Source organism: Peromyscus eremicus, chromosome 4 (assembly GCF_949786415.1).
Source record: "Peromyscus eremicus chromosome 4, PerEre_H2_v1, whole genome shotgun sequence".
Lineage (NCBI taxonomy): Eukaryota > Metazoa > Chordata > Mammalia > Rodentia > Cricetidae > Peromyscus > Peromyscus eremicus.
In genome coordinates, this window is record NC_081419.1 from 85,260,033 (window position 1) to 85,285,624 (window position 25,592).

The 25,592-nt window shown below is 36.3% G+C and overlaps 1 protein-coding gene across 1 annotated transcript in view; it reads right to left on the reverse strand.

Moving 5' to 3' along the window:
* Ano3 (anoctamin 3) overlaps positions 1–25,592 on the reverse strand; it is a 306,379-nt gene that overhangs the window by 83,828 nt on the left and 196,959 nt on the right. Inside the window, exons 9-13 of the mRNA XM_059261076.1 lie at positions 22,341–22,472; positions 18,579–18,685; positions 16,438–16,493; positions 13,121–13,242; positions 8,596–8,730 (exon numbers count right to left, since the gene is read on the reverse strand). Of these exons, the coding sequence (XP_059117059.1) occupies positions 8,596–8,730; positions 13,121–13,242; positions 16,438–16,493; positions 18,579–18,685; positions 22,341–22,472 (552 nt within the window). The remainder of the gene's footprint in view (positions 1–8,595; positions 8,731–13,120; positions 13,243–16,437; positions 16,494–18,578; positions 18,686–22,340; positions 22,473–25,592) is intronic.

The following is a 25,592-nucleotide window of genomic DNA, read 5'->3' on the forward strand; positions in this document are numbered from 1 at the left end:
ATTCCCATCTCACACGATGAATGAGTTTGAGAGACCTATATGACATTACATTTAAAAGTGAGCACTTAATATTACTATAAGAAGATTGGTCTAGTTTTAAACATTCACACCATAAAATGTATGTTTCATAAAACAAATTTGAAAGAGATCTGAAATTTAGCTAATCCTCTAAAGGGAATATTCTGAACAAATCATTTACTTCTATAAAGAGTAGTATTGTTTTGTTTTGTTTTGTTTTTGTTGTTGTTCAATATGAGGATGGTAACTGGGATGTTAGTTAAGTGATATGATAATCTACCTCGCACCCAACTGGCAGCTAAAGAGTGAAGAAACTCTTATTGCTGAGGATAGTCATAAAGAGGAAGCTTGTTTGGGGAAGGATTCTTTAACATACAACTGCGCTTGTAGAGCAGGTCAGGACTGAACATTGCATACATTTCTTTTGATGTTCTGATGCCAATTCAGAAGGTTCCAGAAAGTTGCAGTTTCAGCTCTTTGACCTGGTCCTGAAGCCCAGAGCCTTGAGAAGCAGGACACCCATAACTGTTTAGTCTTTCTTAAAACTTATGAGATGTCCTCTCTGAAATACTAATATGAACATTTTCAGTTAAGTACATATGTTGCATATATATCACATACATATGTATACAGAGAGAGATCTAAAACTTGAATGCTCTATCTTCCTATTGTTAACTGCTGGGCAGTTAAGAAATAAGACTGTAAGCCTTGCTGGGTATAGTAGTCTTGGCTGGCATTTGTGATCTCATAGAACATCTGTCCAGGCCTGTCTAGGTTTTAGAGTCTCCATGGAGAAGTGAGGTATTATTCTAACAACTCTGTCTTAACTTTCAATCACAACAGATAGAGAAAATGAGACATTCCATAATAATATCTACAAGCCCAGCTCTACAGAAGGCAATACAGAAGGAAAACTTGAACCTAAAGAGATTAACAACACCTAGGAAGAAACAAGGAATAAATAATCACAAATGGCAAATCAAATCCCAAAATGGTACACACACTCATATACACACACATATGCACACCACCACCACCACCACCAACAACAACAACAACGACAACATCATCATCATCAACAACAACAATGCAGGAATCATCAAGCATTGTTCATTGATATCCCACAATATCAACGGTCTCAATTCCCCTATAAAAAGATAGACTGACCAAACGGATTCGAAAATAGTACCCATACTTCTGCTGCATCCAAGAAAAATATCTTAATGTCAAGGATAGACATTTCTCATTTCAAAAGATAGAAAAAGATATTCCAAACAAATAGACCTAAGAAGAAAGCTGACATAGCCATGTTAACATCTGATAAAACAGATTTTTAAATGGAAATTAATCAGAAGAAATAGAAAAGCACCCTCCATACTCATCAAAGGAAAAACTCACCAAGAGGACACTGCAATTCTTAACATCCAGGTACAAAATGTGTGGACACCCAAGTTCATAAAAGAAACACTAATACAGCTTACATCACACATTGACCCTCACTCATTGATAATGGGAGACTTCCCTACAGCATTATTGCCAATAGACAGGTCATACAGAAAAAAAAAACAAAAAAAAAAAAAACAAAAAAAAAACAACTAGAGAAATATTTACAGACCAAAACTAAACAGAGAAATGCTGGAGCTAATTGATATTAGAAACTAAATGTGGACCTAACAGACATTTACAGAACATTTCACCTAAACTCAAAAGAAAATACCTTCCTCTTGGCACTTCATGGAATCTTCTCCAAGATTAGTGACACACTTGGACATAAAGCAAGTCTCAACAGATACAAGAAAATTAAACTAACAGCCCACCTTCTATAAAACCACCAGCAATTAAATCAACAACAGAAACAGAAGAAAGCTTACAAACTCATGGAACATGAACAACTATTTACTGGATGAAAACTGAGTCAAGGCAGGAATTAAAGGCTTTCTAGAATTGAGCGAAAATGAACAATATTCAAATTTATGGGACACAATGAACATAGCTCTAAGAGGTAAGTTTACAGCACTAAGTGCCTATATTAAAAACAAAAAAAGGAGAGATTTCATACTGGTAACTTTAAATAGCACATGTGAAACCTCTAGAGCAAAAAGAAGTTACACACAAAAGAAGTAGATGGAAATAATCAAACTCAGGTTTGAAATCAATAAACTAGAAACAAACAAACAAAACCAATGTAAAGAATTAATGAAACAAAGAGCTGATTCCTTGAGAAAATCAGTAAGATTGACAAACCATGTCCAAATAAACTAAAAAATGAAGAGAATATTTAACAAAATTAGAAATTAAAAGGGGACATAACAACTGACACCAATACAAGGTTCTGGTGATATTGTGTTCCCCAAAATATTGTGTGACCCTAATAAACTTATCTGGGGTCAGAGAACAGAACAGCCACTAGATACAGAGGCTAGAAAATGGTGGCACTCACACCTTTAATCCTAGCCTTCTGGAGGCATGGATCTCTGTGAATTCAAGGTCACACTGCAAATAGCCAGGCACGGTGACTCACGCCTTTAATCCCAGGAAGTGAGCCTTTAATCCCAGGGAGTGATGGCAGAAAGCAGAAAGATATATAAGGCGTGAAGACCAGAAACTAGAAGCTTTTAGCTGGTTAAGCTTTTAGGCTTTGAGCAGCACAGTTCAGGTGAGATCCATTTGGATAAGGACTCAGAGGCTTCCAGTCTGAGGAAACAAGATCAGCTGAGGAACTGGCAAGGTGAGGTAGCTGTGGCTTATTCTGCTTCTCTGATCTTCCAGCATTCACCCCAATAACTGGCCTCAGGTTTGATTTTATTAATAAGACTCTTTAAGATTCATGCTACACAAGGTCATACTTTAAAAACCTGTGTTCCACCAAAATAGAAATTCTGAAAGAAATGGATAATTTTCTCAATGCATACCACTTACCAAAGTTAAATCATAACCAGATAAGCAATTTAAAAATACTTATAACCCCTAGTGAAATAGAAGAAGCAGTCACTAAAAGTTGTCTCCCCCTGCCAAAATAAAGCTGAGGACCAACTGGTTTCAGTGCAAAATTCTATGAGATTTTCAAAAGAGAGTTAACACCAATACCCCTCAAAATATTCCACAAAATAGAAACAGAAGGAACATTGCCCAATTCATTTTACAAGGCCACAGGTATCCTGATACCCAAACCACATAAAGAACCAACAAAGAAAGAGAATTACAGATCAATTTTTTCTTATGAACACAGATGCAAAAATACTCAATAAAATAATTGCAAAAATCAGTAACCCTCCAATGTGCAAATGACAAATGGACGAGAAATAAATCGGGGAAACAATGCCTTTCTCAATAGCGTCAAATAAAAATAAAGCATCTTGGGGTAACTGTAACCAAAGAAATAAACGACCTGTATGATAAAAACTTTAAGAGACTGAAGGAAAAATTGAAAAAAACTGTCAGAAGACGGAAAGATCTCCTATACTTATGGATCAATAGGATTAATATAGTAGAACTGGCTATCCTACACAAAAAAATCTACTGATTCAATGCAATCCTCATAAAAATTTCAACACTTTTTTTTTCCCACAGAACTTAAAATGACAAATTTTCAGCTTCACATGGAAACACAAATACACAGCATAGCTAAAACAATCCTGAATATTAGAAAAACTGCTCTAGGTATCACCATCCCTGATCTCAAATTGTACTATGGAGTTGTAGTAAGTAATAAAACCAGCATGATATTGGTGCAAAATCAGACACATTGATCAATGAAGATCTAGAAATAAATCCACACATCCATTGACACCTGATTGTGATAAAGAGGCCAGAGACACATTCTGGAGAAGGACAGAATCTTCAACAAATCCACACATCCATTGACACCTGATTGTGATAAAGAGGCCAGAGACACATTCTGGAGAAAGGACAGGATTTTCAACAAATGGTACTGGTAAAACTGGAATATTCCAAATACGTCCATATTAATCATCCTGTACAAAACTCAACTTCAAATGAATCAAAGCCCTCAATACAAAACCAGGCACACTGAACCTGACAGAGGAGAATGTGAGGAGTAGCTTTGAACTTATTGGCACAGGAGACAACTTTTTGAACAGAGCCCCATTAACACTGGAACTAGGATCAACAGTTACTAAATGGGACCTCATGAAATTGAGAAGCATGGCAAAGGACACTGTCATTCGGACAATGCAGCAGACTACAGAATAGTTAAAGATTTTCATCAACTCAACATCTGATAGAAGACTACTTTCAAAATTTCTAAAGAACTCAAAGAATTAGATATCATGAAGACAACCCAATTACAAAAATGGGGCTACAGGTCTAAACAGAGAAAACTCAATGGAGGAAACTCAGATGGCTGTAAAACACTTAAAAAATGTTCCACATCCTTAGTCATCAGGGAAATGCAAATAGAAACTACTCTGAGATGTCATCTTAAACCTGTCAGAATGGCTAAGATGAATAAAACGAGTGATAACTCATGCTGTAACAGGAACACTCATCCATCTCTGGTGGGTGTGCAAAATTGATGGATATCAGTGTGGGAGTTCCTCAGGAAGATGGGAATGTACCTCAAGACCCAGCTATAACACTCAGGCATATACTCAAAGAACACATGATCCTACTATAGAGACAAGTGTTCATTGAACTCAACCATGTTCATTGCTGGCCTTTTAGTAATATTCAGAAATTAGAAATAACCTAGATGTCCCTCAACAGAATAAAAGATAAAGAAAATGTACATTTACATAATGGAATATTACTCAGCTGTTATAAAAATGAAATCATGAAATTTGCAGGTTAATGGATTGAATGAGAAACAAATCATCCTGAGTGAGGTAACCCAGACCCAGAAAGACAAATGTAGCATGTGTTCACTTACATGTGAATTTTAGCTGTTTAGTCAATGATAACCAAGCTATAACCTGTAGAAAAACAGAACTTAGGTATAGATTAAGGGAGTGGGGGTACAGATAGAGCTCCCTAAGAAAGGGAAATAGAATAGATAGTTATGGATATATGGCGGCGGCGGCGGGGGGGGGGGGGGAGGAAGACTGGAATGGGAGGATCAAGGGGGAAGGGGAAATGAAGAGGACAAAGGAGGGAATACGGGGAGAAAGAGCTAAAGTTAAGGGTTATTTGGGGGGCAGTATAGAAATTTAATACAGTAGAAGCTTTGTAAATATCCACACATGAAGGCAATCTAAATGAAATCATCAAGTAATGGGAAGACAGAGGCCTAACTGGATGACTCTTGTCACCAAATGAGGCTTCCAGTACTGGGATTATGTTGTTGGCCAAAGCAGTCCCATTGGAACCCCACAACAGCCCAGGCTGTTGCCAAGACTGTAGATTGTTCTCCATAAACTGATAGTAAGTCCTGTCCCATTGCTGAATACATCACCCACACAACTCACTGAAGATGAAGAAACCGAGCTGGTGCCTACATAGAGCCTTCACCCCTATGTTCTAGCGTCTCTGGTATAGAAAGGTACTCTGCGCCGGGTGGTGGTGGCACACGCCTTTATTCCCAGCACTTGGGAGGCAGAGGCAGGTGGATCTCTGTGAGTTCGAGGCTAGCCTGGTCTACAGAGTGAGTTCCAGAAAAGGCGCCAAAGCTACACAGAGAAAAACCCTGTCTCGAAAAACCAAAAAAAAGGTTGAGGATTTAGCTCAGTGGTAGAGCGCTTGCCTAGCAAGCGCAAGGCCCTGGGTTCGGTCCTCAGCTCTGAAAAAAAAAAAAAAAAAAGAAAAGAAAAGAAAGGTACTCTGCATGTTATCAAAGGAAAAAGGTAAACACCAAGCCAGCCACAAAGCTTTTGATCCACAATGGTGTCCTGCCTGTAAGATATGCTAGTGCAATGGAGGCACAAAGCTTGTGGTAGTTACCAACCAATATCTGATTTGACTTAAGGCCCACTCCATGAGATAGAACCCATACCTGACAATGCTTAAATGACCAAGAACCTGAGACAAGATGGCCCGGAGACAAAATGCTAACGTTCTACAAAGAAAAGAAAGTAGCAATAAAATGACTCTCAAAGACATTCTGCTATATTCATAGATGAGTGCCTTGCTCAGCCATCCTCAGAGGTTTCCTCCTGCAGCAGATGGGAACAAATACAGAGATCCACAGCTAGACATTATGCAGAGACTGAGAAATCTTGGAACAGTCAGACCTAACAGAATACCATCATCAAATCCCTCCCCTCAAAGCTCTGAGAACCCTGTGGAAGAGAAGATAAAAGATTGTAAGAGAGAGGAGGGAGATCACCAAGAAAACAAGTTTCTCTAAATCAACAGGATCAATCTTGTGCCTTTTCTTGGGCTCTTTTCCTTTTTTCTCCTTTTTGATTGTTTTGTTTTATTCATTTGTTTGTTTGTTTTGTTTAGTCCTATTCCAATATGTTAGTTTTTTTCTATCTTCATTATTATATTATATTAAAATGTATTATCCCTTAGAAGCCTGTTTATTTTCTAATGACAGGCAGAAAGTGGATGGTCCAGAAGGAGTGGAGAGAGGCCCGGAGGAACTGGAAGGAGTAGAGTGAGGGGAAATCATAATCAAGATATATTATGTGAGAACAAAATCTATTTTTAATAAAAGGTAAAAATGATAGCAAAAACACAAACAAAAATAAATATGACTGTATTTTTGGTTGTCAATATTTTGTAGATCCATAATAAACAGACCCATGTCTCCAGCTTTTTATCATCTCACTACTTTGTAAGAAACACAAAGGAGCTTAATAAGATAGTAATACGAATCAACCAAAGCAAAACAATCTTTTCCCTGCCTGCCCACCAAGATAACAGCCAGGACTCAACCATGTCTGGCACCTTGAATGGAAAATTTCAGTCTCAAAATTTTGAAAGTCAAGATATTCAGTGCTGCTTATCTTGGTTTAGAATAGAAAGTCTGACAAGATCTTAATTATAGTGTGACAGCAGCAGTGGTAATATAATACCAAAAGCACATAACTGAAGAGTTTGCAATGCCTTTTAAAACACTCCTTGTACTAAAGGTTAAAGAATATGTATACAAAAGAAGCCAAAGTCCCCTCACTGGTACAGAATCAATAGGAACAGTAAATTTCTTACCTTTTTGTGCATTTCTACTTTTGCATATTTTTATGTTTTTTTTTTTTTTTGATGGAGGGAGGTGTCTGTATCTCAGTAAAACTTTATGAAGTGCTGAAATTACTATGACAATGTTCTCCATGGATCTAATCTGAGCAGTAATTATTGAGTGATTATTTTCCAATATATTTTTTTATTGAAAATAGATTCTTTTCTCAGACCACATATCCTGATTATAGTTTCCCATCCCTCCACTCCTCTCAGCTCCTCCCCACATTCTCTCCCCTTTGGACGCACTCCCTCCCAGTTCCTTCCCACTACCTGCTCCCTTTCTGTCTATCATTAGAAAGAATTTGCTTCTATTTGTTCATTCATTGCAAAAGAATGGCTTTCTTTCCAGGACACCTTTAACTGTAATCCAGCCTCTCCTCTGAACTATATCACTTACTGAATAGTATACAGGAAAATCCCACAAAGAAGCAGAGAAGGAGTAAGGTTTTAAAGCTGAGGTTTATATAGGATTATGTTGCCTCTCAGCATCAGAATGATTCTGTAAAATCCTGAAACAAGCCTGTGATTGGATCATATGGTTTCTATCTACAGTGCTTTGTTTTGAAAAACAAGAGAATTCAGAGATTTCAAATCAAAGAGTTTGGTTAGTCAACTCCAGTTCAATGCAATTTTTTTCCAGGAAAAATACTATATATATTTTAACATTTTAAAGAGAAATACAGGAAAACTAATATTTAGAATACTATACACAATTTTATATCAGCAATAGCTGTTAATACGTACTTCCTAGTAGCCAGATCATTGCAAAAAGATTAAGAAAAGGAGAACAAAATGCTGAGTTTCAATAAAGGAATCTCTCTTTTTAAAGATTTGTTTAATTATTTTATGTGTATGTACATGAGCCTGAGTGTATACATATGTACCATGTGTATGTAGGCATCTTTAGAGGCCAGAAGATGGTGTCAGATCCACTGGAGCTGGAGTTAGGGTGGTGGAACCCAAATCAGGTCCTCTTCAAAGAGTAAGGCTCTTAACTGCTGAGCCCCCACAAGGGATTCTTTGTCTTTTGAATTTGATTATATAGAGTTAAATTCAATGTTATACTTGTGGTGAAAAACAATGCATTATTTGTAAGAATAATTCTTTCCTATTTCTAATTTTATGTCACTCTTTTTAAAACTGTGATCACATTTTTGATATGATTTACTTTGGCTAAATCCCAGTTTGCTGATATTTTTAGATTATGTAAATCATATTGGAAAAATAAATTTAGCAGAGAGATAAGAACTCACTCTTGGACATATTCAAAAGAATTTGCATGTAAAACTATAAAAATGACATTTTAACAGCACTTCTGTTATACTAGAAACAAAACAAAACACAGACACAGTGGTCCTATTATTTACCTCCACTCTGCATAGGCATTTGTACTTTTACAAAGCAGGACAAATACGTTGGAGAAGCCTCTTCGTAGCTCACCTTACTTGACTTTCATTCATTGTAACTAATCCGTAGAAGAAAACACACAGGCCAACAACTGCTGCAGGAATCAGCATGCCAGTGTACCATCCCAGCCAGGCGAAATACAACCCAATCTTCTCACCAAAGTATAGCCTGCACAAGAAAGCCAGTCTTCGGTTTGAATTAATGCAACATAAATGACCCAACAATCTACAATCCCACAACTAGTGACGATATCAGATGTAAACTGAGGCCTCTAGCCCATGTACTTGTCAGCAATACTAGGGTATCTGACCGTGCTGGCTGTTAATGACTGTCATAATGGCAATGATGTGTTTCTGTAAACTTGGCCACTAAAGGGACAACACAAGACCAGTTTTCAACAGTACCTATTTCTGGTCCAACTTTCTCAAAATAGTTTTCATAACCTAATTTTTACCTTTCTCCATCTTCCTAATAGTATACCTTTTTAGTCTTTAATGGAGCTATGTTTTCCTGAGAATAAAAAGAAGAGAAAAGAAAAAAATCAGTTGGCCATCTGATTGGATTCTCAGTCCAGGGCAGATGTGTCTCCACTTGAGACGCTGACATGCTTATGCTACAGTCTGCCTGATTACATCTCATCTTCTTCCACTGAAGCTCTCTTCTGCTTGTCGGAAGCACATTCCCTTTGATTACCACTGGCCTCTAACTAAAACAAAACATTTCCCTCTTCCTGTAATGTGTATCTGCCTTCTTCTTTATATTGTTTCTTCCAGGCAGCTTTACTCTCTAACCCTTGTTAGGTGTTTTGTGCTTGTTCCAATGCCTTAGTTAATGTCATCAGACATGATGCCTTATAACTTTCCTTCATACCGCAATTCAGTGTTACCTTCACAACATTTAAGCTTCTTGAAGATAGAGCTGTGCATTTATTGCTTCACTAGCAGCCACTATTAGAAAAGCAAATGAAACTAAAGGAATTAAAAACTTTATTGGTCTTCAGTTGATATGGAAGTGGCAGATTAATGAGGCATGTCTAAGATCTACTCAGTTGTTCTCCCTTCACTCACTCCAATTTTGCTTTTTTATAGTTCCATAATTTAGAAAGGGCTAATAGAAATAATTTTACATTCCCTGATTTCCTCACTACTGTGAGGTCTCTATTTTCTAAAACTGGTTACTTAACATACCCCTGCCCACAGCTACACTGTTAAAGATTGATGCTTCACAGTGATTGTTGCTGGGAAGAAAATTTAATTATTAGTTTTCATTACAAGGCTTCCCTTTCTGCTTGTGAGCAGTGGGATATCTTTATGACGACAGGGAGAGTAGTTGCAGGGACTGATCTTCTCATAAGACACTAACACATTAATCTGTTTTGTTGTTGAAGTTAATGTAATTTAATATTATTAGGCTAAAATACGATCTAAGTCAAAGCAGCCTTCAATGTGTATCAGGAGATGGAGAAGCTAGCTGCAGACAAAGAAAAATGGCCAAAAATAACCTTTCCCTGGAACACTGGTATTTACAACTATCTATAATAATTATTCCTTAGAGGTACAACAAAATCCTGCAGAAGAAAGAGAACAAAGGGATACTACTGTAGCAGCTCCCCACTACTGCTCAACCAAGGCCATTCTCTTTGTGTCTGTTTTATTTAAAGCTCCCCTTGTGACATTTCCGTTGATGATCTGTCCCTGGCTGAAATAACTTCTATCTCAAAGTAAACCCTGGTATCTGTAACTTTAGAAATAATCATTTATTTCAACAACTTTATTTTTTAAGTTTAAATTCCTTTGGTACCTATTATTAGAATTGTTTGAAATGTCATACCACTGTTTTTGCAGCCGATGATTTTTTTAAAGTATTCCTTTGGATCTAAAATAGTTTCCATGGGAAATTAGATTGAAACTAAATAAGCTTTAGCTATTAAGAGTTTGAATCAATTTTAAAATAGTAAAACAATATAAATCTCCAGAAATTATTGTTCATTAAAAAAAAATCTTGTCCAACCCCACAGAAATCCACAAAGATATCCCCACAATAGACTGCTGGCAATGGTCGAGAGACAGCCCGAACTGACCTACTCTGGTGATGGGATGGCCAAACACCCTAATTGTCATGCTAGAAACCCCATCCAATGACTGAGGGAACTGGATGCAGAGATCCACGGCTAGGCCCCGGGTGGAGCTACGGGATTCCAATTAGCGAGAAAGAGGAGGGTTTATATGAGCAAGAATTTTTGAGATCAAGGTTGGATAAAGCACAGGGACAAATAGCCAAACAAATTGAAACACATGAACTATGAACCAATGGCTGAGGGTACCCCAACTGGATCAGGCCCTCTGAATGGGTGAGATAGTTGATTGGCTTGATCTGTTTGGAAGGCATCCAGGCAATGGGACCGGGTCCTGTGCTCAGTGCATGAGTTGGCTGTTTGAAACCTGGGGCTTATACAGGGTTGCTTGGCTCGGCCTGGGAGTAGGGGACTGGTCCTGCCTGGACTGAGTCTACCAGGTTGATCTCAGTCCTCTGGGGAGGCTTTGCCCTGGATGAGGTGGGAATAGGGGGTAGGCTGGGGGGAAGGGGAGGGGGGGCGGGAGGGGGAGAAAAAAGGAATCCGTGGCTGATATGTAGAACTGAATTATATTGTAAAATAAAATAAAATTAATTTAAAAAAAAAAAGATGTATTGGCAGTTTTTGGCTCATACATCACATTAAGGCATTTCTGTACTGAGCATGACAATGCTGATTTGCCTGTGGAAATCCCATCAGCTATGATCAAAAGAACCCAACTGTCACATACCATCCTATTCTTATTATAGAAAGGAAGCAACAGAAAGACTCATGAACAACTTAACTATAAAGAGTTAAAAGTTCTGGAAACCGTGCCTTGTCCAAAATAGCTTTATGTGGTTTAAGCTGAATGTCCTCCACATCACTACTTTCTTCCTCAGGTCACAGCTTGTATCTGTTACCTCCTTCTATGGGTTAGTATTAATTGGTTCTGGCAAGTTCTTCCTCCTCCTGTGTCTTTAAGATAAGGTTTAATAATCGCTTCTAGTTTTTACTAGTCCCTGAGCATGTCATTAGGTGTTGGCTTTTATGATCGCACTTCCCACTTCCATATATTCTTTCTTACTGATTTCCCTTCAAGCACCCCTTCAGTGATCTGTATCCTACTGACACACTGACTAATACAGTTGTGAGCTATTCTTTATATTCTGTAAACAGATAAAAATATCAACACATTTAGCTTAGTAATATGTGTTTTTTCTTTTATCCTATAGATATTCATCATTAGCTAGCAAATCAGAACAGTATTAACATATATTTCATGCTTTTTATATGAACAATGTTTTCTGCACTAAAATAATTTATGTAAATTTCAAATATAAATATTCCAAAAATAAAACTGAGTCCAGGAATGTTGCTGTATGCCTTTTATTCCAGCATAGACAGGCAGAGGCTCTGTCAGTTCAAAGCTAGCTTTGTTTACACAGTAAGTTTCAGGGCAGACAGGGATACATAGTGAGACTCTGTCTCAAAATAAATGATAGATGATAGATAGATAGATAGATAGATAGATAGATAGATAGATAGATAGATAGATAGACAGACAGACAGATGATAGAGTTAAGAGCAACTACTCAATAGAAAGTGCTCACAAAAACAGAGAGAACACCTTTTGGAAGACACATATAGCCAGTCCAGTGTATTACCAAGTTCTACACTTACAAATTCTACTATCCATAGATCAAAGTTGTGTCTTCACTAAACATTCATGTTCTATTTTTGCCATTCATCCCTAAATAATACAACATATTAACTATTTCCCTAACCTTCATGTTGTATTAGTTATTATGAAAACTCTAGGGATGATTGAAAGTATGCTGAAGTATATATGTAGGTTATGTCTAAACACACACTATATAAAAGGAATATGGGCACTGTGGAGTGTGTCATTTGAGAGGAGTTTCTGGAACCAATTCCTTGTGAATACTGACAGCCTACCACATACACACAGGTGATGTGTTGGCTGTTTGCCTATCTGCCTTCATATCTGTTGAATGCTTCTTTGTTTTGATTTTTTCATAAGGTAGTTCATTGTTCTAGCTCCATTGTAAAATGCTTATGATGAAATTGAGCAAAGAGATACTAGAAGACTTGGAAGTATGAAGAACAAATAAACAACCCAGGATTATTTTCCTTGCCCTAGTCTTTCTCAGAACCTGGTAATTCGGGTGTGTAATACACATGGCACCATTTCCCCTTTTCCCTTAAAGGTGCTAGTCACTTCCTCTTGTTATCAATCTCTGATTGACTTAAAGACTCTTTTATTAGCTTTCACACTCTCTATAACTAATTCCAGACATTAAGTTCCTTCTATTGAAAAGTCATGTAGTGTTTTTTTTTTTTTTTTTTTTTTTTTTTTTTTTTTTTTTTTTTTTTGCAGAGAGTTTCTAAACTGAAATAGCTGTGATAAGAAATAATTTCAAGGCTAGGAAAATTGCAATAGAACAGTTTGCTCACTATTACCAACCAGTCCATTTTCAGTACCTGATTAAGTCCAGAGGCTGATGCTTGTACCACATTCCCCAGCGTGCCCAGCGCTCATACAACAGATGCCTGTTATTCTGAGGTCCGTGAGTTTTGATGGGCAGACTACTCTTATAGGCTCCCTGAGAGAGATACAACAATGTAAATCAGAGTCCATTTTCTTACTGAAGTTCGAACTGAATAAGAATTAGTGTATCCCTAACAAGGAAATTTATCAACATGTAAAATAATTAGAGATTATATACTCAAGCTTACCACTGGAATGGTAAATACCTTTATCATTGGAAATATCATAGTTCTATGAAAATAGTGTTTTAAATAATTTTTCAAATAATTTGGGCCCATTTTACTTAAGTAAATGAGACTTCATATTTCACTGTTTCAAACTCAGGATCTTTTAATTAAAATGATAAAATTATTGTAATCTTTAATTGATAAATTGAATACCATTTAGATTTAAGAAGTGAGCTAGATACAGAAACGTTCTCTTTTACTTATAGACGATAAGAGAATGAATATTTGCTTAAAACAATGGGATTATAATCTTTAGAGGCACCTATGTGTTTAGATCCTAGGGTCTTGTAAATTTACTTTTAATATTTCAAAATTTAAGCATTTAAAACAGTGTTTTCTTTCAAATGGCCTTCATATGGTTGAGGGTTCCCTAATCACTAGGGATGAGATTATTTATGAAGCTTTTTTGAAACTTTGAGCTCTGGTTTGCAAGTGTCTTCAGGCTGCAAAAGGATAACATATGTTCATGCCATCTCTGACACTTTAATAAAATAGAAAAAAATAGTTAGGGACAGGGTGATACACATTCAAAGTACAAGCCCAAGGTGTCCTCCCTAAAATGTCCAAATATTTAATTCTTAATAATTGAAAGCCAAAGAGAAAAATGAAAAACCATCTTGATTTCAAGTGCAGAACATCCACTTAGAATAGTATTGGCTCTTGAAACTAGATTGCTGCCTACCTGATACTTATCAAAAGGATGAATAGCACAATTGCTGTTCTTTCGCAGTCAGTGCTAATAATTCTAATATATGACATTCACTCAGCTTTAGTGGTCAGACCATATATATTTCTAGATGCTAAAATTTAGGGTACCTAGGACACCACTGTGCAACCTGCACTTAACATCAATTATTACACTGCTCTAGCTTGACAGTGACAAGAGGTGAGCTGCAAGGGAGAACTGGGTGAAGAGAAAGCTCTAACCTACTCATGCACTTGTGAGCCTTTCAGAGGGCTCATATACTGTCAGTGGTCCCTAATCACACCTTGGATTGACCCTCCTCCATTATCCATCTTTGAAAGAATTATATATTTGACTTATGTCTTAGACAAAGTTTTCTCATACATATGCACCTTTGGCCTATTGATTTTACATTTTCCTGTCCGTTTTCCCTAGAAGGATTTGCCATGCTCCTCTAGCTATTGTCATTTTTGTAAGAAAATAAAAAACTTCTCAACTATGAATAAAATTTATGAGACTGAATATAGTATCTAACATCAATCAAAAAGGAAGACATACATTTTAAAATGTCCTTATCAGACTATATATTAATACCATTGACTTTATTTTCTTCTTTTTAAATCTTGCTTTTCTCCCATGAGTAAATAGCAATTCAAATCAATAGATAACTCCTAGCCCATTTCATTGTGTCTCAATTATCTTTTGTATATTTACAGTATGCAATGGTACTCAATGATACTTTTTATTTCTTTTGTATATTCATGACATATATTTATATTACAAACACTTTATATACATAAATTAAAAAGACTATCATCAACAACCCAGTTATGACAGTTGCCAAATTTCCCATGAGAAACTCAAGTGAGCTATCAGTGTACAAGCTAATTATGCAGAGAAAATTACTGTGCCCAAGAGAACAAACCAAATTTCCTCTGTTAAATGACTCCTTTAGCTGTGCTTCTCTGATCACTTTAGTTTACCACCATTTTAAATGGTGTTTAACTTTTCTAAGATGTGTTCCTTTATATCTAAAGAGAGAATAATGTTTACTTCCTTCTGCACAAGCAAAATCACAGTAAAACATGTGCTGGTTCAGCACATGAAACATATGAAAAAAATTAAAAAATGTTCATGATTATTATCCCTAACTTTTTATTTAAGTGGGTATTTCATGAAGATCATTAACACTTCCTATGCTTATAACTGCATTTGGCATTTTACCTTCTTGTAACTGGATTATATATGTTTATAATGGAATTAATCTTATTGTAAGTAACATAGGGTTGTTTCAAGTGATAGATTGTCCATACTTATCTCATTGACAAATACAACATTTCCAATTCATTTTATCTACTAATAGTTACATGGGGCTGCAAATTCCTCATATGCATTAACTTTTGAGCTCACTGCATTAACTTTGGAAATCAAGGAATGATGGTTTTTGAAAGTACAGAAGTAAAACTTCTAATTTATTTTAAGATGTGACACAGTTTAAAAAAATAAACTAAGAGTATGTATAGCAGGGGCCAAGGAGGAGTTCAACAGATGCTGTTTTCATTGTTCAGGGCCGTCTACATCTTTCTAGTTAAAACTAGAGCAAGGTAATAATCTGTCTGGAAGTGAGGTAGGTAATACATGGAGGTTTTGATTGTGGTCTTGTTTTTTACTTTCGGGTATTCTAAAATAGTAAATACAAGCTAGGAACCTGCCTTATTTGGAAGGAATGGGCATTTCAAGCAGGATGAAGCATGATGTATTGTGTTGGAACAGAGGGTAGTTAGAATATTAAACTGCTCTGGGGGAGGCTGGGGTTCTTCCCATAGGGCAAACTGTAGACATGTTTTGGAGTTGATGGGCCACTGTTAGGCTAAAGGATGGTAATATCGTCTCGGTGAACTGTTCTAGATGTGGGTACTCAGATCTAAATGAATGAAATTGTTCAGGCACTGTCATGGTTTCAATGAGAAATGTCTCTAATGGTCTCAGGCATTTGGAAACTTGGCCTTCAGATGGTGGAGCTGTTTGGGGAAGTTTAGGAGGTATGGCCAGAAGAGATGGGGTTTGAGAGTTTATGGTCTCATCTCACCTCCTATCCCTGCTTGGTTCTTACCCAAGAAGTGAGCTCTCAGCATGTTGCTCTAGCCACCATTCTTGCTGCTTGCTGCCATGCTGCTCTGTCATGGACTCTAATCCCTAGAAACCGAAGCCCAAATAAACTTTTCTTCCATAAGTTACTTGTTGTGGTGTTGAATCACAACAACAAAAAGTAACTAATACTGTCTCCGAGAATGAAAATATTTTATTTTGTTGAATGGAAAATATCTTTCATAATTACCTCATGTGGGGGGAATGCTGCTATGTATGAGCCATTATTTATAAGTTTACGGATACCTAGAAATAGAACAAAGATCTGAGTCAATTTCAATGAAAATTTTCCCTTAAAACATGTATAAATGCACATGGAGCACAGAATTATTTTAAGACTTAAAGCAATTCAAATGACTTCCATATCCACGTCAACTATAGGGATAGTAATTTTGAAAAAGAGATTAGTACTCAGCCTAGGTGTGTGTCCTTGCCACATTGTTTACAAGACACCAGCATAAGGTTTCATTTTACCAAATCACACCATGATGAGTGGTGCACTGGTAATTTCCACTTCTTGGGATCACATGAACCAAGAAAACCTTTTTATCTATTCCCAACCAAATACAACAAAATTTAGTCAAAGAAGAATTTTCGACTCCCGATATTTGACAGAAAATACTGTTGGATCGAGAAACGTTTGTTTATGCTAAATCAAAAGGATGCAAAATGTCACACTAAGATTTGTCATCTTGGTGAAGGTACTGTGAGATTTTCTTTTGAGAATGAGCAATGAGAAAAACTTTCTGGAAAGCAATGTTTGTTACAATGTTATTTATTAACATGCAAGAAAGAAATATTTGTACACCTGAAATATGGAACCTTTTATAATGTTGCAAACAAAATTACATAAGGTGCACAGTAAATAATGGTAGTTTAGTGAGTGCTTATCTTAGACTGTTCTACAGGAATGTGCAACATTATTTTCATGTGATACATAATGATGAAAAAATAGTTTTAAAAGTAAAAATGCATATACAATACACATTTATATTTTGAAATAATGTATTTTTTCTATAAATTCATTACTGATAACTGTGGCTAGGAATACTTTTTATTTTATTTTTGTTCTTCTGTGTTTAGCATATTCCCACAAAGAATATGATACTTTTAAAAAATATTTTAAAATGTCATTGAATCCTATAAGCACAATTTTCCATCATAAGAAAAATTTCAGCTCATGTTCTGGGTATTTTAATTTTTGTTTCTTTAGAAATGTTCTCATTGTTTTGGGTAAAGTTTTAGTGTCTAAGGCAACTATTTTGATTGCTCAGTTACAAATGAATTGTTCATCAGAAAAAAACTAAACCCTGAAGATTCTTCTTGACAAAGTAAACATGAAACATGATATTTTTTTTAACCAGTGTTGTTCTCCATCCTAGCATAATCAGGAAATTATGGTGATAGATTCCAATGTGTTGTCAGTTTTTAACTTTGAAGAATTTAGAACATTTGGCTAACTGATTTCTTCATTGCTTCAATTAATTTCACAATTGTCAACGTGTATGTTAGCTTTGTTTTGTTTTCAATTCTATGTAAGGCTTTCAATTTTATTCATCTTGTTCTAGTTGTACATCTTTCAATTTTCTTTCATATTACCTATGTACTAAAATGTTAACCCCATCAAATGACACAACATTTCAAAATTTAATAAGTTAAAATAGGTGGCCATTTAATATTCCAGAAATAATCTCTCATTGGGTTACTTATATATTCTTCTAGACTTTCATTTATTTTTATTTCTATGTATTAAGAAAATGGAATCATACTAGACTAATAGTTTTGTAAATTACTCTTATTGAATCATGAGGATCTTTCAAAGCCAGTTCAATCTAGAAACTAATTTTAATCTCTGTGTATAAAATCTGTGTCATAAATTGTTTAACATACAGCACATAAGAAATAAAATTATACAAGTATATATTTACAGATAAAGGCTCTGGAAATTATGTAGACAAAGATAAAATACATAATTTTTAATGAGTACAAGTACCTAAAATTATGGATGCAGCATATTTGATACTTCTAATTTTTTATAATGCCATGCCGAACCCTTTCTATGCATCTTTTAATTAAAAACACTATTAGTTTAGGATAAATTTTATTCTTAAATATTTGCATGGTTCACATTTTATACAGTGGCCAAATGCCCTCAAAAATATTTTTATGAAAAGTAGCAACACAAAATATTCACATAATTTGTGTCTAATGTGTTATACATTTCATAATTAATGAGTGAAAGTATCAAATTTCATTTGTTATAAAACTCTTCCTCTGTATATATATATTTTTTTAGTATTTTAAACTTTGTCTGTAAAATAATGTTCTTACCCACTTTTGATATTCCATTTTCATATTTGGTGCGCTCCAGCATGTGATAAACTATCCTGCTTCGAGTAGCATTGCTGAAGAAGGTGTCCTTATTGTTTATTATAAAGCTGTTAAGATGAAGGGATTGGTTTTAATATTTAGAACAGAACACAAAATCTAGTCACAATTATAAGTTCCTGGGTAACCACTCATCTGTCTCTGTAATTAAAGGCAGTGAATGTAAAATATTCTAGGATGAGAGTCATCATCTTTAACAAAAAATCAACTGACAGATGAAAAGAAATACATTAAAAGCCGAGAATGATCAAATATTCCTTTTAGCATCTTATTTCAGTTTGTAAAGAGGTCTTGATATTCTCATATGTCTTGTTTATCATAGAGTAAGAATAACATTTACCATTTGCTGGCTGGTGTTTGTACCTCCTCAAGCAATGTTGCTCCAAATAGATTTCATTAAAAATTGAGATTATCTCTCACGCAATACTTTCCATTCTATCTTACTCAGTTTTCAGAGTTTAATGATGTCCCATAGTTCTCCTTTTCTTTTCCCTTGGTACCCTAAAATGTCCCTGTGTAGAAAGAGTATCAAGGGGCTGTGGTGATATATTGTGTCCCCCAATATATTGTGCACCCTGATAAAGCTTATCTGAGGATCAGAAGAAAGAGACAGCCACTATATTAAACATAGAAATCAAACAATCATAGCACACACCTTTAATCCTAGCATGTGGGAGGCAGAGAATCATCCACATCGTTATGAGTTCAAGGACACACTGGGGAACAGAGCAAGGCATGGTGACACACACCTTTAATCCCAATGTTAGTTAACCATAGAGGTCTGGAGGTCTATACAGACAGACAGGAAGTGATGTAGTTGGGCAGAGAGAGGAAGTGAGTTGCAGAACAGAAAGGCATATAGGAGTGGGTATACAGGAAGTAGGTGTCTTTGGCTGAGGATTTCCAAGTGGTGAGAATGTGGCTGGCTTCTTTCTGCTTTTCTGATCTCTCAGTTTTTACCCCAACATCTGGCTCCAGGTTTTTTATTAATAAGACTGTTTAACAATTCATCTTACAAGGAGCCTTGTGAGTGTGGATGATATGAAAAGCAAAGGGGTATTTCACAATGAGAAGGATGGATTTGTTTAAATATTTACTTTATAATGTAGTGGGAGTCTCTAAGCAGCGGAATGAACTGGATCTTACTAGATTGGTGACACTCTCTGATTCCAGGCACTTTAACTCTATGAATGATGAACCATCTTTCTGTCAGACATTTCATCTGGAGTGTTAATTATTCTATCCCTTCCTTCCTCCTCACCCTCCATATCAAAAGGTTACCAAGCTAAATAACTTTCCTGTTGAAGCACCGTCTCCATAGAGCTACTACCCTGTTCCTGTGCATCAGTGCTCCTGGCCTAGATTTTGAGACTATTGTCTCCTCAACAGGTTTTACCCAGCCTTGTTTATTTTAATCTGTACAGTGGACCATGTTATTACATTTTGAGTTCCTCAGTGTTTAATATTGTGTGTATTATTTCTGTCTTCATATATATTAAATTCAGAGTCTTGGTTACTATAGCTAGCAGAAAGAATATCTACCAATCTTTTTTTTTTCACCATGAGATTTAAAACTACCAGAGCAAGTAGTTCTTTGGCAGATAAGTTCAGTTTTTGAGGAGGTTGTATTAAGGAAGAATTAAGTAGGTGGTATAATCAACAAGTGAATAATTAAATATATTACATCTGGTTTATGTGAAGAGCATGTAATAGTATAATGATGTAGTGAGTGACTTGAAGAAGGGACAATAACAAGATTTTTCTGATATATAGGCAGACTGATGGGAAGAAAAACACCCTGCAAAATTTAGGGGCATGATAGGACAGCAGAAGAGAAAAGTGGTAAAGATAGAGCTGGAGCTTCACTAGAGCAGCTGAGTCATGGGCCCAAGGCTTGTGTAGCTGTATATGTCACGGTAGGATGCCTGAAGGAGTGGGGGTGAGGGAGGTACACAGGGATGACAGCAGGGTGGCCCAACCTGAAAATAATCAAAAACTGAATTGTATGATAAGTTCAAGTGGGACACTACTAGGGAGATGTAAGCCAGATGTTTTCATGATCTGATTAGTGTTCTTCAAAGACTGAGCTGGTTCCTTGAGTTTTCAAAGAACGAGAAGAACATTTGTTTCACCTTGTTTGGTGCAACCACAGATCTTTAAGATCCTGTGATGGTACAACAGAAAGCCGAATTTCCCTGGATTGTGAGTTCTCTATACACAGGAGTCCATGCTCTGTTTTGCCCTGATTTCTCCAAGCTGGAATTAGAAAGGATGGCTTTATATGTGTCTCCAGGATTAAATAATAAAATGAATAGGATATTTTAAGGAGAAGAAACTCTAACTGATGTTTGGCTGTGGTAGAGATTGGTCTATAGTTCCATCAACTCCCACATCCCAGAATAAAGGTTCATCCAGATATCCAGAATGGCATCTGTGGGCTCCATAAATTGTATATTTTACAATTTACAACAATATTTTGTGAATATTGTATATTTCACCTTCTCAATATTTACCTTATTTTGTTTAGCTTTACAAATTTTATGCTTGTCTATAGCATTTGACTAGAAGGATCATGAAGGCAGAGGGCAGAACCTGTGCCATAATGAACCTTGTAATTCAATTAATGACCGTAGAAACTCAATAAATCATAGTAGAATGAAAGCATGGACAAATAAACAGATATAAAGGAAAGCAAGGAGAAAGAAAAAGGTTTGGCAGAGAGTGAGAGGGAGAGAGAAAGACAAGAAAGTTAGAGACAGGTAGTCTTCTCTAAAGAAATTCTCAATTACTGTATTTTAATAAGAGTGAATCGCCGGACGGTGGTGGCGCACGCCTTTAATCCCAGCACTCGGGAGGCAGAGCCAGGCGGATCTCTGTGAGTTCGAGGCCACCCTGGGCTACCAAGTGAGTTCCAGGAGAGGCGCAAAGCTACACAGAGAAACCCTGTCTCGAAAAACCAAAAAAAAAAAAAAAAAAAAAGAGTGAATCAAACCACTTCAATACTAAATGTATTTTTAAAATAAAGTTATAGTTTCAGTAATTCATTAATTAATATTATTGTTAAGAGCAATCCTATTATAGTAATTATTATTTTAAATAAATTATTTTCTATCATAATTTTTAAAATATTTATTTAATGTGTATTTGCATTTTGTTGCATATATGTACCTATACCACACATGTGCCTGGTACTTGAAAAGTCAGAGATGTTGTTGGATATTTTGTAACTGGTGTCACAGGCAGTCCTGAGCCTCCATGTATGTGCTGTGGATCCCCTATGACTTGAAACACACACATGCATAAGCCTCCATATGTGTGCTGTGGATACCCTGTAACTGGAGTTACAAACAGTTGTGAGCCTCCATATTTGTGCCAGAATCTCCTCTGTGAGGGTATCAGGTTCTTTGAACTGCTGAGCCATCTCTGACGCCTACATAGTTATTACTTCAAAAGAATATCTAGGTTACCAGCTTATAGGATAGTATTTAATCATGGCTTGACCATCTCTGAATTATGAAATTAAATATAGAATCAAAAGTTCATTTAGTGCTGTACCTAAGTTAAATATAAATTATAATACAATGATACATTCTCAGCCTAGGTGGTGACCAATGGGAACGTCCTCAGTTATTTTTCTTTATACACATGGTTGAGGTAATGGGAAGTACAAAGCCAGGACATAGAAGAAAAGAGATGAGCACTCACTGGTGAATCCTGGCTCTGCTGAACGGGCCAGTGTAGCAGTCTGACTCTTCCAGTTCTGGAAACGCTGACTTGTCAAGAACCATGGGGTTTTGGGACATCCATTTTTTGATTCTTTTGAAATAATTTTGTACCCTGGAACCAAGTCAAATTCCAGAACTAGATAAGGTTGTATCCAGAGCTACGTGAGGTTTATTTTTTTTTAAATTAAATATTGTTTTCATTTTATGTACCAACCACAGTTCCCCCTCCTTTCCCTTCTCCCACCCCTTTTACCTTCCCCCACCCACTCCCCACCCAGTCCTCAGAAGGGGTAAGTCCTCTGTGACAGTTTTCTTAAGTACTAGAGAAAAAAGATTCCAGATACCTATGTGGTGATATTTTATTTGTGTACCCCAATAAAGCTTATCTGAGGATCAGAGGAAAAAGCCAGCCACTATAGTAAACACAGAGGTCAGACAGTGATAGCACGTGCCCATAATCCTAGCATTTGGGAGGCAGAGATTCACCCAGATCTCTGTAAGTTCAAGGCCACACTGGGAACAGAGCCAGGCATGGTGGCACATACCTTTAATTTCCAGCACTAGTTAACCTTACAGGTCTGGATGTCTGTACAGAAAGACAGGAAGTGATAGCTGGGCGGAAAGAGGAAAGTGATGTAGCTGGGCAGAGAGAGGAAATAAGAGGGCAGGGACAGATAGGCATACAGGTGTGGGTATACAGGAAGTAGGTCTCTCTGGAGGCTGAGGAATTGGTAAGGTAGAGTTGGCTGTGGCTTGTCCTATTCCTCTGATCTTACAGTTTTCACTCCAGTATCTGGTTCTGGGTTTTTTTATTAATAAGACTTCTTAAGATTCATTTTACATACCTACACCATACACTTACACATACACACACACACACACACACACACACACACACACAGTCACACATACACATGCACACATATACTCACAAGTAACACATATACCTATACCACACACACATATACACTATCCATACACATCCACACTCATGTGTATACACACACTTCACTTCTGTTTTCTCACAGAAGAAATAAATAATAAAGCAAGGCCCACATTTATTTAAACTCTTTTCAGAGAAATAATATCTCCACAGAAAATTACCTTGCATAAAGATGTCCATAGGAAGGAACATTATAAAAGGCAGCACAATATAGTTCTAAAAGCTATATATATATGAATATATACAAATGTAGATTATTCCCTGGTTCTTTAAAAATGTATGAAAATTTGCATGTAAATAAATAATATATATGTTAATTGGAATAATTTCTATCCTTTTCCTTTACAGAATAAAAAAATAAAGCAAAACAAAAGACTGACCTTCAGCATTGATTCTGAAAATCTGAATTCTGTTACTATAACAACAGCTGTTTTCATTTAAAAATACTAAGCAGTGTTTCCACAGTGATAATGGTGTGATGCTGAGAAGTCAAAATGGCAGGACAGAATAATCTCTATACACAAATACACTGTGTCTTAACATGGGTTTTGCCAGGTTCTTGAACTTTAGAAAAAAATATTAAGACAGCAAAGGGCAGGCAGCAAATACTGTATCTTAAGAATTAGTTAATTTAAGTTTATTATGGTGAAATTACTAAACAGGATTTTAAATAAGAATTTAATCTTGCTTAAAAGGTTAGGATGTAAAAATCTTGATCATTTCTTACCAAGCAGGACCATCACTGGGATGACAAGCATTTCAGTTTTGGAAGGACTGTAACATTTATTTTAATCCTAAACTAACAAGCAGTTTTTGAGGTGTTCATTTTGTTGGTTCTCATAAATAAGACCCCTGAATTGATAGACTATCACTGTATCCCGGGCCAATGCAAAGACAATTAGAAAACAGTACAGATCAATTTCTCTAGTCTTTAAAATTCAGCATTGCTCTTGGAATATGCATATTAGATGGAGGAGGGAGCTGAATTTGCCAGTTTCTGCAACTAGACAAAACAGCTCAATGCTTGAGCTCATGTTCTCAGCTCTAGAGAGGGGAAGTGATCCCATTTGTCGTACATCCAGCAAAGGTAAGAACAAACCAAAGGGGTAACTTCAAGGACACTTGGATATAGATGGACTGTAGCACATAATGGCATATGATCTCTGGCTAAATTACAACAATCTAGAAATAAGTAAACTTCTAAAATGTATGAAAGAAACTTAAGATCATCATCCTCTACTAAAAACAGAAAAACAATATTATAAACTTAAACCTTCTTACACATTTTCTGAAAAGGGAAAAAATGGTCTCAGGTGGGGAAATATTGCAGTGAGTAGCTGTTCCAGCTTTGACCTGGAGGTACTACCCCCATTGAGGCTTCCAGTAACTGTCACATCTACAAGGCAGGGCCTAGACAGGAGCCCTTAAGACCTGAGATCCGGATGTGCTGGGTCTCTTGGTTCCTGGATCCTGGATGCTGAAGGTAGACCAAGCAGAGTTCTCCAGGGAACACGCACTTCACCTCTCCTGGACCCTGTAACCTATTTCTGTTCTTGTAAGTTACCCCACAAAATAAACCTCCTCTTTAACTATGTGGAGTTGCCTTGATACTTCAACCAATAAAGTATCATCAATCCTGGATTTGAAACCAGATTCTAGAGTCTAATTAATTTATTTCCTTGAGCCTCATTTAGTTTTTGTTTATTATTAAGTGAAATGACATCTTGAGAACTAAATGGATAGTAGAAACAGTTCAGTATGTGCTCAGTCAAGGCAATAAGGTGAGAAATGAACGTTGAGCTACTGTTTGTGTTGCTACAAACTTTGACACCAACACTATTTATCATATTCTCAACATCCAAACATGTTTATTATCTTGGGCATCTTTTAAATGCTGGATTTTCTGATAAAACATGATTACCTCTAGCACAGTTTTAGTGTCTTTTATTAAAATCTGGGGAAAGGTAAGATAATTCTATGTAAGCTAGAAATATAGATCAAAGGGCTCTGAGAATCTGACTAGAATGCAAACTGTGTAACATCTGGGAAAGCTCTGAGTGGGACTGTGGGGGTGGGGGTGGGGGGACTGTAAGAGAGTCTGTTATTTTTCCTCATCTGCAACACTGGTTACCTTTTGTTCTATCCTCATTGCAGGCTATTTTGATGATGCCTTAATCTTTGAACATGAAAATGCTTTGTAAATAAAAATTAAATTGTTGCCATAATAATACTTTAGTTATTTCCTCAAAAGGGGCCTAGAGATATGATGATCTTCAGAAGCTGGACAAT